The sequence below is a fragment of the Pipistrellus kuhlii genome, unplaced genomic scaffold, assembly GCF_014108245.1.
Source record: "Pipistrellus kuhlii isolate mPipKuh1 unplaced genomic scaffold, mPipKuh1.p scaffold_m20_p_5, whole genome shotgun sequence".
In the NCBI taxonomy this organism is placed as follows: Eukaryota; Metazoa; Chordata; class Mammalia; order Chiroptera; family Vespertilionidae; genus Pipistrellus; species Pipistrellus kuhlii.
In genome coordinates, this window is record NW_023425551.1 from 81,231,621 (window position 1) to 81,253,191 (window position 21,571).

Sequence of the window (21,571 nt, forward strand, 5' to 3'; positions counted from 1 at the left end):
CCGCAGGCGGGAGGGCGCAGCGGGCTAGCGGAGGCCTGGCGGCCGGGGCCACCGGGAGGGACGCCCCAGGGCCGGCGCTGAGCGAAGCGCGAGGCGGCTCAGCTCCGGGCCTGGGTCCCGGAGGAGGCGCGAGGGCACCCGGCCTCGCCGGGAACGGGAGTGCCCGGCGCCGCGCTCCACGAGGCCGCCCGGGGCATGCCGGGAAGCCGCGCCCGCCGCTCCGCGCCGCTCTCCCCCCCTGCGCGGCCCGCGGCTGCCCCCTGCCGCCGCGGGGTGGCCCTGCAGCCCGGGCCGTCCCCGCCCTCGCGCCGCCGGATTGGCTGCGCTCCGAACCCGGGGCTCCGCCCACTTCCCCGGGTCCTTTGATCACGCGCCTCCGGCCTCTTCCGGGGCCCGGGAGCCAAGCGAGGGCGTTCCTGTCCGGGCTGCAGCGGCGGGAGGTAAGGCATGGCCGGGGCGGATGGGCTGCGGAGCGCTGACACTGTCCACGCCTCGGGGTTCCGGGGTTCCAGGATGCCGGGGCCCCTCCACGCTCTTTCCAAGCCTCCCTCCCCCGCCTGAGCCTCCCGCAGCCCTGGAAACGGCCCGATACTCTCCCCACCCCGACTAAGCAGCCTGACCCCGCGAGCACCGGGACAGGTGGTTCACACCTTGCCATCGGGCGCGGACTCGGGGGACCAGGGTCAGGGGCCGTGGGGCATCTGTGGGCAGCCGCCCGAGGACAGTCTCCTTGCATCTATCCATGGGAGCTGCCCCTCTCCTACTTGTCAGCTCAGGCCAGGAGGGTAGGGACCTGGGCGGAGTCCTGGGTGGGGGCCAGAGGGAGGGGACTTCACCTCAGATGCAACTTGTGTCCAGCCGGGCCGGAGACACAGGAAGAGGATGTCCAGGCTGTGTGTCTGACGTGACACCAGGGACAGGGACACACACAGCCTATACTGTAGCCTGGAGTGTGGGGATTGGGTCAGGACTGAGACGGGCTCCTTCCAGCGTGCCTACCTCATCCCCGGGCTACAGTGCAGGGCCCTCACATTTTCACCTGATTTCCCCATTTTGCTTCACCGCATAGGTGCTGGCAGCCGAGCCCCCAGGAGGTTGGGGCAGGAGCTGGGAACCTGTATCTAACCTTTCCCCAGTTTAGAATTGCAAGTGTTTGGCCTGCACCTGAGCTGGGCCCCACCCTGATGTGGGGATCGGAGCTGGGCAGAACGAAGTCTCTGGGTCTGGGCCTCCCCTGGGTGCCCCTTTGCACCCAGGATTTGCTGAGAGTCGTTGGAAGGTTAGGGTACAGGGAGAACCCCGTGCCTGGCCCAAGATTTCATGTATCACCGGCTCTTGGGGACGGCTCCGGGGGCTGCACTGATCGCCCTTCCTCCTCCCCAGGGAGCCCGGTGGAGGCGCCCTCCCGAGGCACTGCCCATGCTGACTGCACGGTCCTCCAGCTGCCGATGTCATGAGTAACACCACGGTGCCCAGCGCCCCCCAGGCCAACAGCGACTCTATGGTGGGCTATGTGCTGGGGCCTTTCTTCCTCATCACCCTGGTCGGGGTGGTGGTGGCCGTGGTAAGGAGCCCCCTCGTTCACACATACACCGCACCTTTGCTGGCCTGGTTGTCTGAGCACAGCCTGGCGAGCTGCCCTGCAGTGGCTGTGGGGGTGGGTGGGCTGTCCAGGCTGCCCAGCCTCCACAGCGCTGTCTCTGTTACAGGTAATGTATGTCCAGAAGAAAAAGCGGTGAGTGTCCCTGCCCCCAGCACCTCCCCACATCGGGCTTAAATTTCCTCACGGGACTAGTGCTCTCTGCACACATGTAAGATGGCTCCCAGCCATCCTGACACAAGCCTGAAGCCCCTGCACCCCATTGTCAGGTTCTCCTGCCCAGGCTCAGCTTACCGGCTGGGGAGAGGCCCTTTGTCCTGAGCCTGGGGGGTGGAGGCAGGGCGGTCAGACGTTGGGGGGGCGTGGCTGAGCCCCCTCGCCTGCTCCCCAGGGTGGACAGGCTTCGCCATCACCTGCTCCCCATGTACAGCTACGACCCCGCCGAGGAGCTGCACGAGGCTGAGCAAGAGCTCCTGTCTGACATGGGAGACATGAAGGTAAGGCGGAGCCGGCAGAGCCGACTGCTCTGCCCTCAGCCCTCCCCTTGGGGCTGAGCAGCAAGGCCTCTTGCAGGGGCCTGAGCTGTGCCTCCCCCACAGGTGGTGCACGGCTGGCAGAGTGGCTACCAGCACAAGCGGATGGCCCTGCTGGATGTCAAGACCTGACACCCTCATCTTCAGAGCCATGGGGTCCTGCCGCTTCCCCTCCCACCTGCTCACCCTGGGCACTGGGTCTCCACTCCTCCCACCCACCCCTCTGCTTGGCGGGCCGAGCCTGCTCCCAGGCAGCAGGGGTTGCTCCCTCTGGGGGTGGACAGAGCCCTGCCCTCTCTGTGGGCCTTTAGGCCCCTGACTTGGCTTGGGAGCTTTCCATGGTGACAGGGCCTGATGTATAGTCTTCAGTATACATACTTTGTAAATAAAATGTTTTGTGGCTAGAGGTGATTTCAAGGGCTTTAAATTACCTCCGGAGGTGACAGCGTTCCATCCTGCCTCCACCCTGAAGACCTGAGCATGGCAGCTACAGACACCCCCTCCTACACACACCCACACACTCACTCCAGAGCCACCCAGCACACATTTTGGGTTTCCGCCTTCACCTGCTCCACCAGGTGCACACCCCCCTCATCCCCCCTACAGACTCCAGTCCAGAAAAGGATATATTTTTATTCAAGTAACTGCAAATAGGAAACCAGAGGGAGGGGCCCAGGCTGGGACAAATGGCTACCCCCTCCCGGCATAACGGGGGAGAAGGTGGCCCTACACTCCGCTGTCAACACCGGCCCCCTGCTCACTCTGCTGCAGCATCCTAGGGGCAGAGCCCCCCTTCCCTGGGGCTGGGGCAGTCTGCTTTGCCCCTGGCTCCTTCCCAAGAGCATCTTGGAGGGGAGTGTGGGCAGAACAGGAGGCAGTGAGGGTGAACATTTGGCGCTGGTAGCAGCAGCAATGACAAGATGTCTAAGAATGAAACATGGAACAAAAAAACAACACAACTGTCCAGAGGTAGTTTGTGAACAGAGGAAAGATGGAACCAGAACCTTGGGGGGTGGGGAGGAGCAGGGGTGGGAGTGGGCAAGGCTCGCTCCTTGCTAGGGCCCCATGAGGGGGAGGAAACTGGAGGCAGAGTGGAAGCAGATGGGGTCAGGCTCACACCCCTCCTGCCTTCCCTCCTGTGCCCCAGGGGGGCGCTGTTCAACCTAGCGCAGGGGTAGGCGCCTCGTGGAAGGCAGGTAAGTGGGTGTGAGCCACACCTGGTGAGACACAGGTTCGTTGAGTCATCTGGGGGCCAAACAACCCTATCCATGGCCACAGGTGCTGCTGCCAGGACAGTGGAGTGGGGGCATGTCAGAGAGACGGGGCTCAGGCCCCTTTAAGGCCAGGGGAGTCCTCCCAGGCCCCCTGATGGGAAGCCAGAGGTAAGAGTGGGGAAGGGACCCCCTAAACCGGGAGCCCAGTCAGCAATGCCCCCACCACCCAGGGAGCAGGGACGCAGCAGGCATGGGTGCAGCTAAGTGGGATGTCAGCTTTGTCAGGATGCCGGGGGGAATGCATTGTGGGGGGAGAGGATGCTGGGAATCGAGACCAAGGAAAACTGTTCCCCACTCGGGCCACCAGGGCCCGGCTGGTGTGCTGTGTAGTGTGGCGGTGCAGGCGGGCGGGCGGGTGGTGGCGGGGGGAGGGGCGGGGCAGGGGGAGCGGAGCTGTCCAGTCCCAGAAGGAAGCGGCTCCACGGGGAGGAAGCAGGGGGCACGGTCACTGCTCTTCCTCGGAGGACTCCTGCGAGATGCCCTCTTCTTCCTCCTTCTCCTGTGAGGGGGACAGGCAGGGCCATCAGCTCGGTGCCAGGCCTGGCCCTCCTCCGCCTCCACCCCCAGCTGCAGGGGAGGGAACTCAGGCCCGCTGCCCCCACCCCTCCTTGGCTCTCCAGAAGGGGGATGAGTCAGGGCTGAGTGTGTGGGTGACTCAGCAACCTCCACAGCCCAGCTTCATTCATAAAAAAGGAAGAATTTAAAAGGAGGGGAAAAAAACACACGCTGCTCTCAGAGCCATCCTCCCTCCCTTGCCCCAGGGCCCCTGGTGGGAGACAGGGCCGAACCCAGAACAGCAGATTGAAGCTGAAGGGAGGAGTGACTGGCTGGGGAGGGGAGAAGCAGCCAGGGAGAGGAAACTGCAGAGAGCCAGGTGGTCTTGGCACGCAGGGGCAGCTGCTGAGCTGGGGCAGTGGCCGCAGCCACAGGCTGACCCCAGGCCAGGGCGGGAGGAAGGGGAAGTGTGTGGCCCAGGGGCTCACTCACGGGGCGGGAATGTCGGGACACCACGGGCTGCAGCCCCCGTGCCAGGCACAAACTCCAAAACAACTTGTTTCCTGTTACTCACTCCTGGGGCCCAGCCAGCCCCCCAGGCCCCCCCGCCCCCCAGCCCTGATGGTAGTGGCTCAGCTCGAGGAATGAATGCCTCAGGGAGTTCAGGGAGCAGGTTGGGGATAGGGAAGGGCTGGGAACGGGAAGGCTAACCCAGGGGAGCCCCCTAGAGGCAGTCTCCTGACTCGACAAACCTACTTCCACCACCACCAGCTCTGGGGGCCCAGAAGTGAAAGGGGCCTCCTTGTGGGTCACCCCTCAGCTCCCCCCCAGCACTGACACACACACACACACACACACACACACACACACACACACACCCCAGCGCGGAGCGCTCTGCTGCTGCTTCCTCCTCCCCAGATCAGGGCAAAGACCCGCCTCACTCCTTCCCCTCGTTCCTGAGATGGGGATGGATTAGAGCAGGCGTCTTCAAACTGCAGCCCGCGGGCCACATGCGGCCCGCAGAGGAGTCTGATCCGGCCCGCCAGGTTTTTTGGGCAGTGAGCGCAGCCGAGGTGTTACAGTAGGAATTAGTAGTTCATATAGTCCGGCCCTCCAGCTCTCTGAGGGACCGTGATCTGGCCCCCACTTTAAAAAGTTTGAGGACCCCTGGATTAGAGGGCGTCCAAGAGCGCCCCTGGAAGCAGACAGCCTCCAGGAGTGCAGGGCAAGGGTCTGTGCTGTACCAGGGAGCCCTCACCGCTCATGGGCACTCGGCCCTTTACACTAGGTGCCCGGAGCCGGCCGGGGCCAGGTGTGACAGCCATCATTCCCGACCCAGCTGGTCGGGAGAGCGTTTTCCCTGGTGCACAGGATCAGGTAGGCCTCACCCATTTCTCCGCACCCCACCCAGAGGGGCCAAGCCTGTACCCCCTTCACCTACCAGTTTCTTGGGTCTGCCCCTTGGCTTCCTCCCTGGAGTCGTGGTGGTTTTCTAGAAGGGCAGAGAGAAAACCCAGAGTCAAAAATGTCCCCATCGGTGCTCATCCAATAACGGTGGCTGCCCTCCTCTGCTCAGGGCAGCCCAGGAATCTCATCCCAGCCACAGGTCCGCCCCAGCTGGTCCAGCTGGTGGTGACTGGCCACCACACTGCCCCCCTCAATATACACACACGCGCCCCCCACTCCCTCCTCCTCCCATGACTCAGAGGATATGAGTCGCATCTTAGAAAAAATAAAATAAAAAACAAAACAACTCCTCTGAGAGCCTGATGCCGCCGGGAAGCTGGCCTTCCCTGCTCCCCAGCCCGGACCCAGGACCCCAGGAGAGAAGGAACATTCTCAGCCCGGGGGCTCGTGCGGCTGCCCCTCACTGTGCCCAACCCTCCCTTCTCCGGGCCAGGGATGCTTAGGGCTTGACTTGACTTCCCCATGGTCCCGGGAGAACCAAGGTGCAGAAGTGAGACCTCAGTCATCACCGTTTCCCCGTTAGCAGGGACCCACTGCCCATCATCAGAGCCTCAGGATACGCCAGCCCTCCCCACGCCTCCCTCTGCGAGCACTAGGATGGCCACTCCACCCCAGCTCACCCGGGTCTTGGCAGCGCCCTTGTTCTTGCTCCCCTTTGGTCTGCCCCGAGGTCTCTTAGGTGTTGGCACTTCGCTGGGCTCCTTCTGCAAAGACAAAGGAGGCAGTGAGACCCAGATGCCGCCTGTCCCACCCCAACCGGAGTTCAGTCAGCAAGCCACCCCCTCGGCCAGGAGCCCACAATGGCAGGGACAAGTCAGGATTCAGTTGTTGGACCATCTTTCACAAAGGCCCTTGCTCCCCTGCGACAAGAAGAACCTGGGGAGGGCATCCTGGGGCCGACAGCGACAGCTCTGCCCATCTCAGCTCTGCCACTGACTAACCCCAAGATCCTGGGGAAGACCTTCATGCCCGAGCCTCGCTTTCCTCGTTTGTAAAGGGCATCATCAAAGTGAAATGAAGGAAGCAGAGTCCTGAGCCGCCACCACCGCCCACCCTTTTCAGGCCATACGGCAGCACTCGTCTGGGATGCAGAAGAGCAGAAAGGATGTCTCCCTTGGAGGGCGCCTCCAGCCTCCACCTGTGAACTGGCCCCGCCAGCTGCCTCCCAGGGAGAAGAAACCCCAGAGACCCCTACCATTGTTGCCGCTAAAATTTTAATAAGCCCGAGACACAATAAAAAGCTGCTGCATAATGCATAGAAGCCAGCAGCAGAGGCAAGCGGCCACGGCTCCCCGGGGGTGGCTTCTAACCACGGTCCAGTAACCCAACACCCCTTCTGACCCCCAACCCCACCCCAGGAACAGGCGGTGGGGAGGCCCAGGGAAGCAGACTGCAAGGCCGAGTGCCCCGCACACCGGGCTCTGAAGAGGCAGCGGAATGCCACCCCCAGACTCCTAATGGCTCGTGGCTCCCAGTCAAGACAGACCCTCTCCCCTCGCTGCCGGGAGGCGGGAGGCCGTGTGTGAAGGGCTGGCCTCGGTCTCCCCTCCTCCCCAGGAAGGGGGAGCCTTCGCCCACTGGCCATGCCTCCCGGGTGCCCCACAGGGCAGGCTGGAGGAAGACAGCACCAGGGTTCCGAGGGTCACTCTGCCACCCTCCCACCCACCACTTTCAACTTTTAGGCTTCCATTTCCTTGATCAGAGCCAGGGCGAAGCCAGCCACCGGCAGTGAGGCCCTGTCCTGGCGATGAGGGAGTGCAGAAACGGTCAGTGAGTACCCAGAACTTTCCTAACAGCAACCCCTCAGCGACATGAGGCGGATCTCCTGCTTAAAGACCCTAGGCTTCTCTCACGTTGCCAGAGTTCATCGTTACTGTCCTCTCCACACAGGGCAGGGCAGGGCAGGCGGGAAACAGAGCAGTTGGCCTCCCTGTGCAGAACCGAGGCGCGGACCCTTCTGCTGGGGTCTCAGGGGGCCTGGGAGCTGGTGAGTGCTGGCTGTGCAGGCATGCGGGGAGGACATGCAGACAGACAGGAGTGATTCCACCTGCAGGACGCCTGGCGCACACACACACACACACACACACACACCCCGGCCCAAAGGGGTAAAGCGAGGCAATGCTGTGGACACCCACCTGGCTCCCTACCAGTGCGGTGCCAGGACTCACCGGAGGCTGCTTCCTCGGCCGGCCCCGCCCTCGCTTCTCAGTGCCGTCCTTCTCCTGCTTGGAGGCCAGGGGCTGGCTGGACTTGGAACTAGACTCGCTCATCTTCCTTCTCTATGGAGCAGGCGGAGCGATGGCTGATGCTGAAGGTGGGAAAAAGGGGTGTTAAACAAAACCGTTCCAGCCACCTCCTCCGCCCTCATCCCCCCGCCCTCCAAGGAACAGCAGCAAAACTGCCTGCGCCCAGATGCCCACCTGCCGCAGGGAACTAGCCCTTTGTCCGAATCACTCCTTAGCTCCCGTAAGAAGGGCTGTTTTCCCGCCACCCCCACAGGGCCAGGGCCCAGGCACAGGCAGCCCGGCCTGGCTGAGGGGGAGCTGTCCTGAGCAAAGGTGTAGATGGGGGGGAGGGTCTTCACACCTCAGAGGGGGAGGGGGGACTCTCTAGCCAGCAGGGAGCAAGAGAGGAAAGTTAGGCAGAGACAAGGAGCCAGGCAGCAGAGGCCACACACTGTGCTGACAATACTGTCCAGCTCGAGGCTCAGGACCTACGGCTTTCAGGGCCAACCTTGACATCCACACCGACCTCAAAGCCGGCTGGTGCCTGGGCCCCAGCAAGGGCCCTCTCTACGCTCCCCCAGGTAAAGCCTGGGGTTCAAAGATGGGGCACAATGGGACCCGGCAAAGTGGCTGAACCGCAGTGGGCAAGGCTGAGGGGGGAAGGAGCCCACAACGGAAAGGTGGGTCTCCTCGCCCCCACCCTGCCCACCTGATCAGAGATCTTTCCCTTTGACCCCGCTTACAGGAGGGGCTTCTCCAACTGGGCCAACCTTCCAGCTGACCCTCCGGAGCCCTGGCAGGCCTGACCCTAAAAAGCTTCTGGGTCCTTTTCTAGCATGTTCCCTCTCAGAAGCCTCACCATTTGAGTTTGCCCCAAACCTCCCCCTGCAAGGACACCTGCACGCGGTCGCTGGGAGCCCCTTCGAGGCATAAAAAGGACATCGAGGCCCTGGCCGGGTAGCTGGCTGGTTAGTGTCGTCCAGATACACCAGGGTGGTGGTTCTTTCCCCGGCCAGGGCACATACAGGGACCAACCAATGAATGCACAAAATGAGGGAAACAACAAACTGATCTCTCAAATCAGTAATTAAAAAAGGAAATCATCCCAGTCATATTCCCCAAGTTATAGACAAGAGGCGGGAGTTAGGAAACCCGTGGCTCCACCACCCCCATGGGGACGATTCCTGGCTGCCTGGCTGCGTGGTGAAGGGTGGGCTGGGCGCGAGGGACTGGCTCCGGAAAGCCCCTCAGGCGGTAAAACGGGGTAAAGGTAAGACATTTGCCTCAACCCTCTCCAGCCTCCTGCGAAGGCCAGACCAGATAAGTTTTAAAGTTCCTAAACAATGGGAAGTCTTCATGCAAAACGAGAACTAGAACATTTGAAAGTGACTTTTCTCCTTTTCAGACAATTTCCAACGAGAAAACATTTTGCAAATTTGACTTTTGGAGGACCCCATCCTCAAAGCTTCGAAAGCTTCGGAGTACTCCAGGCAGCAGGGCCTTTTCTGGTATCTCCCCTGTTTTACAATATTTTAGACTTGAAGACGCTTTAAGCAAGATGGTTGGTGCGTTAGCCATCATCAGTGGCTTGGCCTCTCTGTAATTACAGGCAGCGATTAAAATCTTCTATTACACCACAGGTCCCCTTTCAAACCAAACATCGAAATTAATCAGCTAAATGAGTCCGGTCTGCTGGAGGCCCCCTCAGAGAGGGGGAAGCTGGGCCCGCTGCTGGGCTCCTGATGAGTTTCCCTGGAAGCTTGTGATTCATTGGTGCTTCCTCCCACCTCTTGCTGTTGGGGACCCTGGAGCCCACACTCGCCCACCCTAAATCCAGCCCTCCATGAGTTGAATAAAGGCCCGAGGCCCTCCCTCTCTGCTGAGACCAACCAACGCTGCCTCTTCCACCTGTTTCTGATCATCAGAGGCTTGTCGTGGAAAAGCCATTTTTAGGGCCCAATCTTAATCCTTCAGTTTATAAGACCTTCTGGTGCTCCAGCTTGTCCCCTGTACACGCGGTGCCCGTACTGTGTGCTCCACAAATGCTTAGAGAACTTGCAGGAGAGCATCGCTGAGCTGCCTTGTTTTACAAAAAAAAAAAAAGTAGTCCAGAGAACCTGGTAAGTTGCCTAAAGTCACACAGCAAGTTGAGGGACAGGATGGAGTAGGTTCCTGGCGGACCCGCCGGGAGGCTCGGTGAAGTCCCTGTGGCCACGGCTCCACCCTGGGTCCCGGGGTGACTCTGCAAGTGCCTGCATGGCCGTTGCAGGTCCACCGGCGGGAGCAGGGGCCAGAATGGGCGGGGGGAGGGGCGCTCTCGCAGGCGCGGGAAACCCGTGCACCCCGACCGACCGCATGCACAGCCACGCGGGTGCACCGGCCCCACTTCCTGCCAGAGGGGGCACCCCAGCCCGCCTTGGGGCAGGAAACCTGGCGCGCGCGGGCGCGGAGAGAGGAAGAAAGCCACCTTCCTCTGTGCCCTCGCCGCAAAATAAAGCCCCAGGAAAACACACCGAAACGGGGAGTCCAAGGGACTAGTTCCAACAGAGCCCAGCAAAGCAGAGAAACCAGTTTGTGGGGGTGGAGGGCAGGCCTGGCCCCGGGGGCTGGAGAGGCTCGCGGGCCCGGCCAGAGGTGGGGTCGGGGTGAAGCCCCACACCCGGGCCCGCGGCTCGGCCTCAGCGGCGGCCAGGGGCGCCAGGTAAAGGCCGGGCGGGAGCAGGGCCGGATTGCGGGATCCCTGCCCATCCCCCTCACTTCTAGAACTTCCCCAGGCTGCGGGGGACGGCCGGCTCCCCACTCTCCCGCCGCGCCGCAGCCTGCTCCTCCCCCGCCCCCCGGCCGCACACTCGGGGCCGGCTCGGGCCCGGGCTCGGCGGGAGCGGCGGGCGCGAGGTGCATGGGTTCCGCCGGGTGCACACCTCGCGCTCGCCGCAGCCGCGCGCCCCCTCCCCCACCGCGCGCCGCCCCGGCCCCCGCCCCCCGCAGGGCGCCGCGCCGCGGGGGAAGCAGTGCGGGCGCCCGCCCGAGCCCGCGGGCCCCGCCGCCGCCCCCGCGCCGCGCGGCCCTCCGCCGCCCGCGCCTCGCGCGGCCCCGGCCTGGGAATAAAGCTGGAGGCGCGCGCGGCACCCCGGCGGCTCCAGGAGGGGCGGCGGGGCGCCCCCCTCGGCCGCGGGCCCCGGGGACGACTCACCGCGAGCTCGGCCGCCGGCCTGTGTGCGCGCTCCGGGCTGCTGGGAGCGACGGTGCTGGGCGCTGAGGACCGGCCTGGCTCCGCCGCCGCCGCCGCCGCCGCTAGTAGCAAATGCGGATCTGAAACCGGGAGGGAGCAGAGGTGCTCAGAGCCCGCCGCCGCCGCGTGCTCGCCGCCCAGGCCCCCGGGGCATTTATGTGTCACCGCCAGGCGGGGGCAGGGAACATCCCCCCTCCCCTGAAGGATGGCGAGGGGCAGGAAGCCGGGCACGGCCCGTGCGCGGCCTCAATAAATAATCCCATTAAATGCTAGATATTTAAAAAAGCAGGAGCCACCGGAGGGGCCGCGAACTCACGCCTTCTTGGAGCCGCGCCAGCGCCAGAAATAGCCCGGGCCCGGAGTCCCAATTAGAGGAGCGCAGCCCCGGCTCAGGGGAGCTTAAAAAGAGCGACCCAGGGGCAGGGGGGACGGGCCCGCCCGCGCCAGCCGTGTCACCGGGGGGCGGGGCCATGCAAATGAGCCCGGGGATTTAAAAGGGCGGCCGCCCGCCAGCCGCCCCGCGGGTGGGTGCTGGCTGCGGGGTGGCGCCGCGCTGCGGCGGAGGTGCCGGCCACTCCCCACCATCCCGGACGGGGAACCTGGGGGAGGGCACCGAGGGGTCGTCTAGGAGCTTTTCCTGGGGTTGTGGGGGAGAGCGTCCTGGGACGGGGTTGTCCCGGGTAAATGACTTTTAGGGGCATAAGGGCCCGCGGGGCGCGAGGCCGTGAGGGACGGTGTGCCTGGGGGTCCGCGGGGGCGGGGGGCGGAGAGCTCGCGGCCTACCCGCCGCCCCCGTCGCCCAGAGAGCCTTCCCCGGGCGGACAGGTGTCGGCATGCACGTTTCGGTGCCAGCCCGCGTGTGGCCACCTGGTGAAACGCCGCTCTTGTGAAATTCAAACGTGAAACTTGTGAAATCCGAGTTTTAATTTATTAGCGGCCGCAAGTGAACCTCAATCACGGTGCATCCTTAAGGCAACACAAACGACGGGCTCGGGGCAGGTACCCCGAGGGGGGACCCCTCAGACGTGCTCTGCGCCCGCCGGGGCTTCGCGGACGGGAGGCGGGGGCGGGCGTCGCCGGGATGCGCGGTGCGGGCAGGAAGGCGCCCGCGCTCCCCCGGCCGCCCCGCCGCCTGGCGCCGGCCCAACAAAGACTTGTTGCGCGACCGACCAGGAAGCCCAAGTGGGAAGATGGCGGGAGGGCAGGGGGAAGAGAGGGCGCCGCCGGTGGCGCTCCCTGCAGGCCGGGCCGGGCCTCGGGGAGCCTCCGCGCCCCCTCCCCGCGCCCGATCCCGGGGCGGCCTCCCCACTCCCGTGATGCAGGGAATTGCAATGCGGCCCGTGACACACGGCGGTGACTCATGTTTTTCTTCCTCCCGGTCAGCCCGGCCCCGGCCCAGCCCCCTCCTCACGGGCCGCCGGCGGCGGGGCTCCCTGAGCACGGAGCGGGGTCGGGGGGAGGGGAGCGGCGGCCGGCCTCCCAGTCCCAAGAATGTTTCAGGAATGTTTCCGGTGGGGGTGGGGCGCCGGGCGGGAGCGGGCCCAGCCCCCACCCGGGCAGCACGTGCTCGGCCGGGTGGGGGTGGGGCGCCGGGCGGGAAGGCGCCGGGGGCCCACGGAACCGGTTTAAAGGAGGGCGCGGGGCCGGGCTGGGAGTGGGCGGGGAGGCCTCCCGCCCGGCGCCCAGGTGGGACGCTCCCGGTGCGGTCCGCAGCTGCCCCGGAGGGAGAGGAAGTCACCGCAGGGCGGCCCGAGGGGAGAGAGGGCGGAGGGGATGGAGGGGAGGCTGGGGGAGGGGTGGCTGCCCCTTTGTCTGCAGCCCCGGTGGGGGTGGGGCGGGTGCAGGCGCGCTGCTCCATCTTTGTGGCCCGCGCCGGGCCAGCGCGCGCTTAGTAGGCCGCTGGTAGAATGGCCGGTGGCCGGGAGTTGTTCGCTCCAGAGCCTTCGTGGAGTGGGAGAGCGAGCCCTCCACCCTGAGGTGGCAGGCCCCCGCCAGCGACCCGGGGCCCCAGGCTGGTAGGCCGTGCCTGGGGCTGGCGGCCAGGGAGGCCTTGTGTGGCCTGGGGCTGCCCCTGAGAGTCGGCGGGGAAGCGGGGCTCCGTCTCCAGTGGGCTGTGGGAAACTTGGCCAACTTTTTGGCCCACTTTTCACCAGCCGACTTGATCTTATTTTCCCCTCGTCCTGATTTCCTCACCGACTTGTTTTTTACCTCGTGTTATGTGTGTTTTTGTAAGCCACCTCAATCCCTCTCTGGAAGGAAGCAGATATAAATAAATTTCTAGGCAAATAATAGTAGTTTATCCTTCTCCAGGATTACCCACACCCTTGAAATCCAAATAACTACCACTGACCCCCACCGCCATGCTTTCTAGAATGCAAATGCCCCAAAATTACTTTGTTTCCTCTTTCAGTAAGTATTTATTAAGCAGAAGGATGAGTGGTAGGGGTTTTAAAAATAAGACCGAGTCCTTGCCCCAGTGGATTTCATGTCTAGAGGAATCAGAAGTAGGAGCACCCCAGAGTAGCCATCACCTAGATGCCAGGAGGCAGAAAGCCTGGGTTCATATTTACTGAGGGCCTTCTGTGTACAGGAGTGGCCCATGCTCTTGGGTGCAATCGGTGAGCAACGTCAAGTTCTCTATGCTCTTAGAATGTAGACCAGGGGGTCAGGTGCTGAAAGAGAGACTTGGTGGGTGCTACAGGAGGAGAGGGGGGAGCTGGGGATAGTCAAGGAAGTCTCGGAGAGGTGGGCTTGAGCAGGCCTGATGGGATTTGGGGGGCCATGGGGAGCAGGCAGGGAGAGGAAACTGTTCTAGGCCAGGGCCATCAACCTGATTGGTCAAGGCCTGAGGGGCCCCAGAACCAGTCCTTGCCACAGGAAACATTTTCTTATGTCCGAGTTGAATTATACAGTTTTCATAAGGACAACCCAGTGAGCTCAATGATGAGCCCCACAGACATATTCAGAAAGCGGGGAGTTCAGCTCAACTTCCTTTTTCGGGACAGCTGGGCTGCTGAAATTCTTCCTGATGTATGTTAGCTCTTTCCCTGCCCTGTTCAGTAGCAGGAGCCTGACCATCTCCCGGTCGTGGCTTGAAATGCAGAGGTCGTGGTAGGTTAGCGTGCCCCTTAGCATTCCCTGGGGATTCGTGTCTGACATCCCTCCACTTACACATTTACTTACCAGCTTTTCTCCGGCTTTTGCATCAGCTGCAGCTCTCGGAAGAGGAGAGGTTAATGGAGGTCCCACAAGGCGGGAGTCAGGTGTGACAGTGTTCTGAACTGGCCTCACCTGGAAGGGAAATGGGACAAGGTGGGGTGAAGAGGCGTAGAAATTGTCGCACCTATTGACCAAACCAGGATCCTTTTTAAAGTAAGCCTTTCACTGGTGAAAAATGTACACACAGAAAATGCACAAATCCTGTGTTCAGCGCAACACATTTTCACAGTGAACACCCTTGTATCACTAACACCCAGGTCAAGCAGCTTCTGTGTGCTTTGTGTGGATGGAATCACACATTACAGACTCTCCTGTGTTAGTTTATTTTGTTCAACATTATGTTTCATTCATTCATGTGATTGCACGTGGCTTCGGGATGTTTGTTCTCTTTGATGCCTAGTGTAAGTGTCCCACGGTTTTTATATCCACTCTGTGGAAGGGCATTTGGATAGTTTCTGGTCTGAGACTGTTACAAATAGTGCAGCCACAAATGTTCTGGAGTGTGTCTTGGTGACTAGATGTGCACATTTCTGTTGGGTACACACCTAGGAGAGGAATTCCTGGATCATAGGATATGTATGCCCAGACAAGCAGGACACTGGTGTGGCTCAGTACTGGAGCATCAACCTATGAACCAGTTCGATTGATTCCCGGTCAGGGCACATCCCAGTAGGGGGTGTGCAAGAGGCAGCCAATCAATGATTCTCATCATTTGTTTCTATCTCTCCCTCTCCCTTCCTCTCTGAAATCAATAGAAACAACACAAAGAGTAAAAGGGTTTACCAGCAGTTATGACAAGCAATGAGCATGAACCTGAACTGGCCCATTGTAAGTGGGATTGACCCAGGACCATATCAACCAAGACTGACCTAGGCAAGCCAGGTATAGGATCCCACTGGCGTGCAGTGTTGACCACTGTGCTGGAGAGTCACCCAGCTACTAGTCCATCTGGTCATCTGGCAGGATCAGGCCACTGGGCCCTGCCGACCACAGGCTCTGCTGCCAGGAACCCTGGCAGGCCTAGAGTGGGAGGAGGACCTTTTCTGCTTCCAACTTTCGAGGGAAAAATTCTCCAATAAATAGGAAGGCCAGAGCCCTAACATGTTTGGCTCAGTGGATAGAGTGGACTGAAGAGTCCCAGATTCGATTCCAGTCAAGGGCATGTACCTTGGTGGTGGGCACATCCCCAGTAGGAGGTGTGCAGGAGGCAGCTGGTCGATGTTTCTCTCTCATAAGTGTTTCTAACTCTATCCCTGTCCCTTCCTCCCTGTAAAAAAATTAATAAAACATAAAGGGGGGGGGGCAATGTTAAAATATGTACACAGATAATAATTTAATGTAAAAAATGTAAAAAATAAAAAATAAAAAAATAGGAAGGCCAAGGCCCGGGAAACAGGAACCTCCCTGCCCCTGCCCTGAGCCAGCTGCCCACCTTGCATGATGCATCAGTTTTATCAACTTCAGAGCTGGAACCTGGGAAAGCCCAGCTCCTCGTCAACCTCAGGAACAAACAAGAAACAAAAAAGAGGTAAAGGGAGCGTTGATGAGCACCTACTACATGCAGGCCCTCAGTGAGGGCCTGTTCAGCAATGCTATTGCCCCCATTTTACTGGTGTTAAACCTGAGCCTCGCCTAACCGGTTTGGCTCAGTGGACAGAGCATCAACCTTTGTAACTGAAAGGGCCCAGGTCGATTCTGGTCAAGGGCATATACCTTGGTAGAAGGTGTGCAGGAGGCAGCTGATCGATAATTCTCTCTCATCAATGTTTCTAACTCTCTATCCCTCTCCTTTCCTCTCTGTAAAAAATAAAAATAAACAATAAAATATATATTTTTAAAAACAGCCTCAGGGAGGTTAACTTGGGATGCTGCCTCTTTCCCCCACACTGCTTCTCCTGGGCTGGGTGAGCTTGTTGCCTTCTCCCAGCCTGGTGGATGGGTCCCTCTCTGTCTCTCCCCCTCCTTCCACTCTCTCTAAAAATCAATGTAAAGACATCCCTCTGGTGAGGATTAACCATAAATAAATAACATGTAAACAGTGCTACGTATTGTGTTTTCTGTCTGGTTCTCCCCACTGAAAAGTCAGCTTCATTGGAGCCGGGAATTTTATGCTGTGTTCACTGGGGTATCCCGAGGGCCTACCACAGTGTTCGAGCTAAAAAAAAAAATGTGTTTGAATAAAGAATGATTAGGTCCTGGCCAGGTAGCTCAGCTGGAAGGAGTATCGTCCCAAATGAGGTGGTGGATTGGATTCCCGGTCAAGGAACATACTCAGGGTTGGATCCGTTGTTGGAGTATATTCAGGAAGCAACTGATTGATGTTTCTCTCTCAGATGGATCTCTCTCTCTCTCTCTCTCAAAACATGTTTTCATTGATTTCATAGAAAGGGAGAGAGAGAGAGAAACATCAATGGTGAGAGAGAATTATTGATCTGTTGCCTTCTGGGGATCCAGCTCCCAACATGCCTGGGAATGGAACCTCGACCTGCTGGTGCGGTCAACGCTGAACCACTGGCCAGGCTTCTCTCTCTCTGTCTGTTTCTCTAAAATAAAAACAAAAAAAGATGATAATTAGCCAAAGTGATTTCTTTGTCAGCAAAGGCCACACCACAGGGAGTTGTGCTGGGTTCTGAACGTCAAGGGAGAGAAAAGAAAGGGCAGGGAACCTGGCAGATCATCACCGGAGTGACAGACAGGATTGCACCTTACAGAGACACCTGTGTTTGTCATTAGGTTAAAAACCGCTGGGCCAGTGGCCAGCATCGTCACATGATTTCCTGCAGGCTCATTTCTAATGGATATTACCTTTGGATTAAAAAATATACATTGGTTGATTTTAAAGAGGAAAGAGGAGAGAGAGAACGTGTCCTGGAGCACACACTGATTTGCTGTTCCTCTGTTGATGCATTCACTGGTTGGTTCTTGCATGTGCCCTGACTGGGGATCAAACCTACCAACTTGGAGTATGGGCATGATTCTCTAGCTGAGCTGTCGCCAGGGCAGACAGCACCTTTACATTTTATAATTTGTAAAGGTGCTATCTTTACAAATTATAAAATTTTACCTACGATGGTGGGTAACTGTTTGCTCTCTGGGCCTCAGGAGCTGGCAACCATGTTGGCCTTTGGCTGGGGCAAACTGGCTGGCTGGGTTGCTTGTTGGTGACTGGCAGTGGTGGCAGCTCATCAGAGTGCACTCCAGGAGAGGGTAAGATTTACGCTTTGCGTGGAACAAAAGTTCCCCTTTGGCCTAAGGAACCATCTAGCAATGTCTAGTGCACCAGGCTCTGCAGATAAAGTGCCCCCAAACTCGTGCCCTTTAAAGGTGTGCAGCCTATGGAGGCCCCATCCATGTAAGCAGTTGAAGGAAGTGTTAGGGGCCACGACTGTGGGCCTGTGACCCTGCTCTCTGGGGGCTTAGCTTGTCTCTCCAGGCCACTGGCCCGCCCGGGCAGCATGTCCATGTCAGCTCGCTAACCAGCTGCGGGACCTGGGACTCAAGGCCTGTGGCTTCAGCCACCTGCTTGCTCCCACCCATGGCACAAAGTTTGGGAACAGGCCCACAGGCTGGGCGGAGTGCGGAGGGGCAGAGGAGGGCCTGCGGAGGGAGGTCGGAGGCCCGGGCGGGCTGGGAGGAGGTGGGCCGCGGTGGGGAGGAGCCGGCGCCATGCTGGCGTTGGTGGGAGTCCTCTGGGGCTTTGTTTTCTAGACGCCACACCCGCGAGCCCCGCACCCAGGCCTAAGGGGCCTCGGTGCTCAGCACAGACCTAGTGAATGGACGATGAATGAGGGCGGTGGGCGGGGAGGGGCCGGAGAGTGGTGGCTGGGGGAGGGGAGGTGGCCACTGGCGGGAGCGCGGGAGGAAGGGGCGGGCGGAGCCGGGCGAGCCTGCTGGTCTGGAATCGGCTGGGAGGCCACGGCGGGGGAGGGGCCGCCTTTCTCCCCACCGGCCTGGGGAACCTGGCTGCTCCCGCTCGCCCGCCTCCGGCCTGTCTCCCATAGATCCCTGGGGGTCCTTGTCCCCCATAGATCCTGGGGGTCCTTGTCCCCCATAGATCCTGGGGTCCTTGTCCCCCATAGATCCTGGGGTCCTTGTCCTCCAGGCCTGGTCCTCACTGTGAAGTGAGTGGCGCATCTTTGTTTTCTCACTTTCCGGGAGCTCAGCACCAGGGTGGGTGGCCCGGGGACTGGAGTACCTGAGCGGCCGGGACATGAGCGGGCAGAGGGCGTACCCGGGCCGAGCACTCCTTCCACCCGCCTGGCGCTACGCCCCGGGGAGTCAGCTCCGGCCCCGGGAAGCCTGGCGAGTGCGGGTTTCTGGGTGGTGGGCGAGTGGGTGAGTGAGAAACCCAGGGGAGAGGAGCCGAGGCAGCTGCCAGGGAAGCGCGGAGCTCCGTGTGGGCAGTGCCAGGGAGGAGCTGCTGACAGTCAGGTTTCTGGGTCACCATCTAGGGAGCCCTGCCAGTTCCCAGGCTTTGGGGGTGGGGTGGGTTGAGGGGTGAGGGCAGGTCTGCATCCCACATCCAGACCCTGCTGCCTCCTTTGCGACTTCTGGGGCCTGCGCCCCCCCCCCCCCCACGGGCCTGATGGAGCCCCCCACCTGAGGGCTTCATTGTTGTTCCTCAACTTCCCTTGGGCTCTGGGCCCGCTGGCCTAGCTGCCCTGGAAGTGGGGTAAAGGATGCAGAACCCCTCCCACGGCAATCCCTCTCCTCCAGCCCTGCTCCTGGGCTCTGGCCCGGTGCCTGTGAACTCTTTCTGGCAGTTCTGCCCCTGGTGGAGGGGTCTTTGGGGTCAGGGTGACTTTCATGGCAGAAATCCTTTTCTTAGTTTCCAAAGAGAATTCACCTTCTCAGCACTGAGGCTCCTACCTGGTGCCCCACCCCACCCCACCCCACCCCTGGCAGTGGCTTGGTCCCTTGAAGTCTGCAATCCTTTTCCCCAAGAGCTCAGTCCATTACACAGCCTCTGAAACTGAAGTCCAAGAGGTTAAGTATTTGCTGGGATAGAAACATAAAATGAAGGGTCTGGGGGTGGGGTGGGAGGCTAGGCCGCCATTGGCGGCCATTAAGTGTTAGGAGTGGAGGGGATGTGGCTGAGATCGGGAGGCTGTGCCCTGGCCACTGTGCATTTCCCAATCCACACGGGAGAAACCATGTCCCACTTCATAGATGAGGACACGGGTTCTGCAAAGTCAGGTGACTTGCCAAGGCCAATGGCAGAGCCAGGGCTTAGAATATCTGTGGGTCTCACTTCTCTGAATTCTGTCCCACCCCACCCGGCTCTTCCCACCTAGCTCTCCCACCCCCTCACCCTGCTCCACTTGTTTCTGCTTTAACTTCATCTGACATCTGGACTGTGCTGCCCATTGGGCTGACCACTAGGCACAGGTGGCACCTGAGCACCTGGAATGTGGCAAGTCTGGGCTGAGCTGTGCTGGCAGCACGAAATCCTCACTGATTTCCACAGCTTGTCACACACACACACACACACACACACACACACGATACAAAAAACACTGATTCTCTGGTATATTGATTACATGTTGAAAAGATAATATTTGGATATATTGGATTAAATGAAATATATTATTAAAGTTAATTTCCTGTTTCTTCTTAGCATTTTAATATGGCTCCAAGAGCCCTCGCTGGTTTGGCTCAGTGGGTAGAGTATTGGCCTGCAGACGGAAAGGTTTCAGGTTCACTTCCGGTCAGGGGCATATGCCCAGGTTGTGGGCTCGATCCCCGGGGAGGGAGGATGCAAAAGGCAGCTGATCATCATTGATGTTTCTCCCCTTTTCCCTTCCTCTCTGAGATCAATAAGGAAAACATATTAAAAATATATGGCTCCAAGAAAACCTAACATCAGATATGTGTTTTCCATTCTATTTCTACTGGACAGTGCAGGTTTAAATCCTTTGCTTATTTATTATTTATTGTTTATTGTAAATCTCCACCCTCCCTCATGTCTGCTCTTGGAGGGCAGCAGTTGACATATTTTGTTCTCTGTCCTTTTTGTTCACTGTCTACTCCAGTTTTCAGAGCCTGGCACGGTAATGAAGGTGTTCAGTAAACATTTGTTTAATTGAATCCAGCGGTCTGATTGCAGATGAGTCTCCGAGGTCAGGAGAGCGTCAGGAGGGGTCTTTAGGAACCCATGCCCCGTCTCCTCTGCCCCCACAAAGCTCCACCTGGTGACCTAGTCCACCCCCAAGGAGCCCTGCTTGACAGCCTCCCCCCACCCTGTATGGGTGGAGGGGTCTGGGGTCTGGAGCAGGTGAGCCATGCTGGCTGGGGCACCGCCAGGCCTGGGAAGATGGGGAAGGCTGCCCGTGGAGGTGGAGGTGGAGGTGGGAGTGAGAGTGGGGGTGGGGATGGAGGTGGAGGTAGGGGTAAGGGTGAGGTTGGGGTGGGGGTGGAGCTGGGGGTGGGGGGAGAGGTACAGACTGGAGAGCTGCTGGGACCCGGGCGCTGTGTGGTTGGCTCCAGCCGCCCCGGAGCCCCTGCGCCCACCCCGCGCCGGCACCTGGGGGCGGGCTGAGGGTTGCGGGCTGCGGGCTGGCCGCCGGCGGGGGTGCGTGTTGTTGTCCGGCGCGGGGTGGGGTGTGTCCGCCGGGCTCACACAAGGTCACTGTGTCAAAGGACCTTCCGAACACTTTCTCTTTCTCCGAGACTCGATGCGGCTTCGAAAGCCCCTTCCGCAGGGACTTCCCTCCCGCCTGACTCACGCTGCCTCATGCGTGTGACTCAGGAGGCGCCGCGCCAGCCCCCCGCCGCCCCCAGCGCCGCCCCCAATTCCGCTCCCCACTCCGCCCCCGCCGCTCGGCCCCCCCCCGGCCCCCCTCCGCCGCCCCCACCGCCCACGCCGCTCGGCCCCACGCCCCCCCCTCTGCCGCCCCCCCCGCCCCCGCCGCTCCCCACTCCGCCGCCCCCCCCGCCCCCGCCACTCGGCCCCCCCGCCCCCCCCGCCGCCGCCCCCACGCCCCCCCCCGCCGCTCCCCACTCCCCCGCCCCCGCCGCTCGGTCCCCCCGTCCCCCCCCCGCCGCCGCCCCCACCGCCCCCGCCGCTCGGCCACCCCCCCACCCCGCCGCCGCCCGGCCACCGAGCGCCGCGGGGCGGGGACAGGCCACCGGAGGCGGCGGGGACCGGTGCGGGCGGCGGCGGGGGCTGGAGGCGGAGATGGAGGCTCGGGGCACAACCTAGAGAGGAGGGAGGAGGTGCCAGAATCGGAGCGCTGGGGGCTGATGACCCGTCCAGCGCTGGGAGAGGCTGGGAGAGAGAGACTGGGAAGATGGGAGGAGAGAGATGAAGGGCACCGGCACCGGAGAGAGAGCCAGAGGCCTTCTCCGAGGCCAGGCCGGCAGCGGGTGAGGCCGGGGCCAGTGACCAGGGAGGAAGGGGCCAGAGGGAGGGAGGGAGGCAGGAGCGCGTGGTGCTGCGCCCTGAGCCCTGTCACCCTGGGGGGGGCCGCAGGGACCATCCTTCCGAGCTTGGCGCTCGCCCCGCCCAGCCTGGCAGCCCGAAGCTC

General features: G+C 60.9%; 2 protein-coding genes across 10 annotated transcripts; one reads left to right on the forward strand and one right to left on the reverse strand.

The window, feature by feature from the left end:
• Window positions 1-225: 225 nt before the first annotated feature.
• SMIM29 (small integral membrane protein 29) lies at window positions 226-2,534 on the forward strand. 6 transcript variants are annotated; one of them, XM_036415346.2, is made up of 5 exons: window positions 274-440; window positions 1,384-1,504; window positions 1,710-1,735; window positions 1,992-2,097; window positions 2,200-2,534. In XM_036415346.2, exons 2-5 carry the CDS (start codon window positions 1,454-1,456, stop codon window positions 2,263-2,265), a joined length of 249 nt encoding a protein of 82 aa, XP_036271239.1. In that variant the 5' UTR covers window positions 274-440; window positions 1,384-1,453; the 3' UTR covers window positions 2,266-2,534. The 6 variants fall into 6 exon arrangements, with proteins under 6 accessions (XP_045428980.1, XP_036271239.1, XP_036271233.1 ...); XM_036415340.2 differs by having other exon boundaries at window positions 277-440; window positions 1,384-1,564; window positions 1,992-2,090; window positions 2,193-2,534; XM_036415342.2 differs by having other exon boundaries at window positions 288-440; window positions 1,384-1,564.
• Window positions 2,535-2,746: 212 nt separating this feature from the next.
• On the reverse strand, window positions 2,747-11,313 carry HMGA1 (high mobility group AT-hook 1). 4 transcript variants are annotated; one of them, XM_045573022.1, is made up of 6 exons: window positions 11,143-11,303; window positions 10,788-10,906; window positions 7,505-7,677; window positions 5,990-6,073; window positions 5,344-5,394; window positions 2,747-3,906 (listed from the first exon to the last, which is right to left on the reverse strand). In XM_045573022.1, the coding sequence occupies exons 3-6, from the start codon at window positions 7,637-7,639 to the stop codon at window positions 3,853-3,855; spliced, it is 324 nt and encodes a 107-aa protein (XP_045428978.1). In that variant the 5' UTR covers window positions 7,640-7,677; window positions 10,788-10,906; window positions 11,143-11,303; the 3' UTR covers window positions 2,747-3,852. The 4 variants fall into 4 exon arrangements, with proteins under 4 accessions (XP_045428978.1, XP_036271231.1, XP_036271230.1 ...); XM_036415338.2 differs by having other exon boundaries at window positions 7,538-7,677; window positions 11,143-11,302; XM_036415337.2 differs by lacking the exon at window positions 7,505-7,677 and having other exon boundaries at window positions 11,145-11,313.
• Between the last annotated feature and the right edge of the window lie 10,258 nt (window positions 11,314-21,571).

Bases quoted from the DNA above. Each gene is read 5' to 3' on its own strand.
- SMIM29 (XM_045573024.1), top strand. From the start codon at position 1,454: ATGAGTAACACCACGGTGCCCAGCGCCCCCCAGGCCAACAGCGACTCT. The intron at 1,565-1,709 runs GTAAGGAGCCCC...TCTCTGTTACAG, and splicing joins TCGGGGTGGTGGTGGCCGTG to GTAATGTATGTCCAGAAGAA. The intron at 1,736-2,199 runs GTGAGTGTCCCT...CCTCCCCCACAG, and splicing joins TATGTCCAGAAGAAAAAGCG to GTGGTGCACGGCTGGCAGAG.
- HMGA1 (XM_036415337.2), bottom strand. From the start codon at position 11,298: ATGGCCCCGCCCCCCGGTGACACGGCTGGCGCGGGCGGGCCCGTCCCC. The intron at 10,907-11,144 runs GCGTGAGTTCGC...TCCCGGTTTCAG, and splicing joins GCTGGCGCGGCTCCAAGAAG to ATCCGCATTTGCTACTAGCG. The intron at 3,907-5,343 runs GTAGGTGAAGGG...TCCCCCTCACAG, and splicing joins GGGGCAGACCCAAGAAACTG to GAGAAGGAGGAAGAAGAGGG.